Raw genomic sequence first — 5,225 nt, forward strand, 5'->3', positions numbered from 1 at the left:
TCCCTTTTTTATAATGTAAAAAGTCATATAGATAGTATTAAGAATATAATTTTATTTCTTAACTAGATTCATAATTATTTGTTCAATTATGACATTGATCCAAGCTAACTCTAATCGACTCTAATGTCACTCCTATCACCCATGACCCATCTGGACTAGTTGGTTGGTAGTATCTCATACTTTTTCTACTAGGACCTACCTACCTGGTCTACAATCGACACCCCTTTTTGATTCAGACCATCACTCATAGCATTTGAACATGAAAGACACGCCATTATAGTCTATGCCACCATTGCTAGTCGCGATCTCAAGCATTGATTGAAGTGCTTTATTTCAATTATTATAGACCGAATGTAAGAGTCTAAGTAGATGAATTTCACTAAAATTGAATTGATTTAGAATGAGCAAAAATCATTAATTTGACTTGTTTACCCACTTACTTAAAGAGGGTTTTTCAAGTCCCGAGGCACACACAGGTAGGTGTGAGAGTTCAATTCCTAATTGTTGTAATGCGAAAAATAGGATACCAGAAAATATAATAATCATAATAAAAAATACATAAGCTCCACTCTAGTTAAGTATTCAGTGTTTCAACTAGAAATGGTTTGAGTGTCAGCAACACACCAATTGCCTCGATCACATTCAGCATAAAGAATACCACTTGATTTCCTGCATTCATTAGAACACGAACATAGATGAGAATCGGAGAGAGCAAAGAACATAGGTGGATGCAGTGTATGTGCTATGGGTTCAGCTGAACTTAGTTATTTTAACAATGAACATCGATAAATTATGATCATTACCCGGAAGAATGGGAGCATCAAGCCTTTTTTGTGCCCAAGAAAAGCTGCACAAATCAAGAAAAAGTGATGACTATAGCTGTAAGAAAAGATGTGTGTTCTCCAAACAGAGATCTGCGCAACGCACAGATATCTATCGTCATTCATTAACAACTAGGAAACAAGTGAACTCACACTGCTCCCCCAGCAGCTGGGCCAAGAGCTTTGAAAAATGACATTCCTGTCATGGCAATTCCATTAGCAGCTCCCCTTTGCCGCTGGTCCTGCGCAGTTGTAAATTGTTCAACGTTAACGAAGCACATTGCATGGAAAATATAATGCTTCTGCTGTTGACAATTACAAGGTCTAACTTTTAAAGGAGCGAGCAAAGAAGATTTACCACTGCTTTATTTTGTAATATGAACAGCCCCGTTACGATAGAAATCTGCAGACAATTCGAAGTCAATGTTAGAATTTGAGATCAAAATCATGACGTCTAATAGTGTCATTGCTAAATGCACTGCAGAGTACAAAATTCACATTCACTTCCTTCCATAACGCGTGCATAATCTTAATTATAATATTGCACTTTGTACGAACATCAACGACAGATTGAGTGGCACGAAAATTACAGACACCAGATAAGAAGCACTTACAGACAAAACATTCTTCATCATGGATGCGAAATTCACCACCAAGGAAAGGGTGATCCCAGACAGCTTAGTGAAATAAGGGTAACTCGTCAACAAGAGAATTGACAAAACCTGATCACATTACAAGCCATTCAGGATACTTGGTCATACAACTCAATAGTTTAACATATTGTACAAATCGAGTGCTTACTCCTCCAACCCGTGCAATCATGACAGGGCCAACATACTTTGCGACCGTTGAATACAAAGTAAGTTGAAAGACTAGAAGGCCAAATCCTGAAACCGCCACCATTTCAGTATCCAGCATTGTATAATTAAATGAAATGAGATATATTGCCATTCTGTGTATGTCAAAACAGGTCATCACAGGATATAGATGCTTCCACAATAAATTTCTGCCTGAGATAATTCCTTGATAGGTAACCGATCTAAAATCCCTCATTCTGCTTGACGTTCTAAGAGAATGTTTATATTTTCGTTACATAGATGCACTCTACTAGTATGCTTTCATTTCAAGAATGAAAAACATAACAATCCAAACAAAGACCATTCTGTATAGATATTGGCATAAGTGACCAATGACTATGAAGAATCATATGTTCTGCAATCTCAGCCAACATAGAATTAGTTTCCATTACGTTAAAAGACCTTGATAAATACAAATATTTGCAGAATGCTTCTGAATAAATACTTAGGCACATTTGATGGATCATGGGATACTTTGGTGCAATACATCTCAAAAGTTTCTTTCTCTTAATTCATAAGAAATAAAAACAAGGTTCATCTGCCAATAAAAAATATAAACTATGAGAAAATTGGCTTGTACCTGAGATCGATAGTACTTCACCAACATCAGCAGTAGAATAACTTAAGCCCCCAAATTTTCTGGGGCTCACAGCCCATAATGAGAAAATCTGTAGAAGCAAATAGGTTTGCAATGTTGTGAATTGTTTAAGCAGTGGCCTTTGGGCCTGAGAAATGTGTTTCCTCAAAGGAACGTCCATGAAGGTGATCAATTAATCTTTGTGTTTTACTAAAAAATTAAAGAGAATACATTTGTGTTTTACAGCTCTTTATAACTAATAATACACAAATGGAAGCAAAGATACATTTGTGTTCCTGCTTCATCATATACCCCTAAAGATGCTTATAACATACAAATATAGCACACAAAAGCCACACAGAACCAGGAATTTGGAAACTTCAACATACAAAAATTGAATGTGAGAATTTAGCACTTCTATTTTCAAAGATATCAAGGCGGCAAAAATTACAACAAAAGGCAGGGGCTGAAAATTGTATAGGCCCGCTATTGGTAATGGAACAGTATCCATTGTTGTTACTCCTATAACCTCAGGATCACAAACAAATAACATATATATTCAGCTTCTGACGGACAATGAGCCTAGTATATTTATGCAGAAGGCGCAGATGTAGAATTCTAAAAGAGACACTTCTTTTGTTGTTGAAGAGAGGAAACATTTACTTTCGTAGTTACCATGCCATAGAAAGCAAATTGAGTGGATATCAAGTTAAAACGTAAACCAAAACTGTCCCAATATTCCTAAGGACCAAAGAAAGTCATTTCAACATGATGTAATAATATACTATAGTAACTTATATTAGGATATGGTATACCTCTGAGTAAGCCATATCATGAAGAGCGAAGACACAGTATGCTATGATAGATGACATCAATGGCCAGTTCTTAAAAAGGTTTTCTTTTGAGGTTGATTCATTTTCTTCTTTTGTATCTGATGCAGACTCCAAAGCCTTGCAAGAATCTTGAGGCGGCATTTCTGAATCATGGTTATGTAATGTTTCCTGCAATTCATGAGCTGTAGGGATGAAATTCTACTATATATCTTCTCAGCAACATTGCAACAATAAAGTAATATGGATATATGAAACAATATACCTAATCACCATCCGTTAAGTTGTGCTAAATTCAATTTTTCTCAGGAGGTGAAATACTGATTTCTTGATTGCATATTGGAAGGGAACAAGATTTGACAGAAACAGTGTGTATGACAAGAACCTGAAGGAATGAACGTAATAATGTAGATTTACCGGCAGCCAAAATGAACCAATACCCACGACCAAGGCAAACAGTGATATGCATAGGCAAGGCAGGAAGTAAGGAAACCTGCAGAAATATTAAATGTTGGAGCCAACGAGCCTTTCAAGCAACAGAAGAAAATGTATAATCATGAAAAGCAAGAGGGAAAAATACCTTCCAAATATAGAATCTTTTGAGAATACGGCTGGATATTTCTCTGCAGGCTAGGGAGAAATACAAACATTTAGAGAACAAGCTTGTATGTTGTATTAAAGCTAACAAATTTAATAACAGAAACATGAAGAATTCTACACGATGAAACTTTTTCTATATACAAAAAGAATACTAAAAAATGTGTTCTTGGCAATGCTATATTTAACAATCCATCTTATAATTTATCATAAAGTAAATAGCTAAGTATGAAATGGAAGTACCTGAGCAAAGAAGCCTCCTAAGGCTGGGCCAATAATCAATCCAATGCCCCATGCAGTACTAATCTGAAAGATTTAAACACATAAACAATAATCAACAATTCAGATTTCAGAAATGCACTACTGTCACTTCTTCTACGGCTCTTAGACTATGTATAATTCTGTCATATGTTCAGTAATCATTTGCATCACAGAGAAGTAAGGACATATTACCGTTGACATTCCTAGTGCCTGATATTCTTCACGAAAAGTTTCAGCAGCATATGCCTAAACATGGAAGGTAAAGAATCATAACAGAATAGCTGAGGATGCATAGTACTGAATCGTATAAATATTAAACTGATAAATACCTTTATTGGTCCAAGCAAACCATTTAAACTACCGAGAAGAAATCTTGTTATGACAGCCATCCAAAAGTTGATACTAAGACCAAAAAGAGTATTGAAAACAATCCTGAAAGCCAAAAGTATGAAACTGACATTGAAATGAATGAAATATAAGAGTAAACATTTCTATAAAGATAAGACGTACACTGAAAAAGTGCCGAAAATTATAACTGGTTTTCGTCCGTATCGATCAGCCACGATGCCCCAGAACGCAGATGTTAAAGCTCTTCCAAACATAAATGCAGAACCTTCAGTATTTCAGGAAATTTATAAGCATTTACTATGTGAATATACATGTACCAAGACACAAAATCATGGCATGAAATAAGCTTACCTACATAACCTGCATAGGAACCAATATCTTCTTCTCTCTTTGCAATGTTAAAGTCCCTTATCTGTAGCATGAACCAAACTCAGTAAGTCGATATGTTGCCACAATATAACATGAACATTATCTTCACAAGAAGAAGTATAACTATACATACAGACAAAAGTTCTATGCAATCAAAAATACGAAAGTGTGCTATATAAATTAAGACAGAGGTAGTATAAAGATTGAGTAGATATCTAAATTTCACTTGAACTTGAACTAAAAGGATGAACCAAATTAAAGAGTTGAGTGATGTTACCATGAAATAAAGAAATGGAAAGAGAGATGATATTGGAAGTGCTGATCAGAGTTGAATCCCATGAAAACACACAAAAAAAATTCATCAGTTAGAATATATCAACAGTTAAAAATCAAAAGAAGGATCATCTACAGCATTGAAGCTAACTAGGACTGGAAAGCAATGACATGTATTCACCACATTATCATCTTGCACCTGTGGGATTGCTATACTTAAGCCGAGGGTCTTTCGAAAATAACCTCGGTTGAGGTAGAGGTAAAATTTGGGTTCACTCATGGGTATGTTCTT

The 5,225-nt window shown here is 35.4% G+C and overlaps 1 protein-coding gene across 1 annotated transcript; it reads right to left on the bottom strand.

The window, feature by feature from the left end:
- Positions 1-366: 366 nt before the first annotated feature.
- Positions 367-4,978, bottom strand: LOC107839372 (protein ZINC INDUCED FACILITATOR-LIKE 1; the record flags this gene model as incomplete). Its single annotated transcript, XM_047405274.1, is given in 16 exon segments — positions 367-669; positions 804-847; positions 975-1,063; positions 1,180-1,224; positions 1,436-1,543; positions 1,623-1,708; positions 2,259-2,346; positions 3,071-3,256; positions 3,503-3,578; positions 3,666-3,715; positions 3,926-3,988; positions 4,136-4,189; positions 4,273-4,375; positions 4,454-4,556; positions 4,643-4,703; positions 4,938-4,978. Coding segments are annotated over 16 exon segments (1,254 nt in total). The 3' UTR covers positions 367-574.
- Positions 4,979-5,225: the final 247 nt, after the last annotated feature.

This window comes from Capsicum annuum, unplaced genomic scaffold (assembly GCF_002878395.1).
Source record: "Capsicum annuum cultivar UCD-10X-F1 unplaced genomic scaffold, UCD10Xv1.1 ctg76912, whole genome shotgun sequence".
Lineage (NCBI taxonomy): Eukaryota > Viridiplantae > Streptophyta > Magnoliopsida > Solanales > Solanaceae > Capsicum > Capsicum annuum.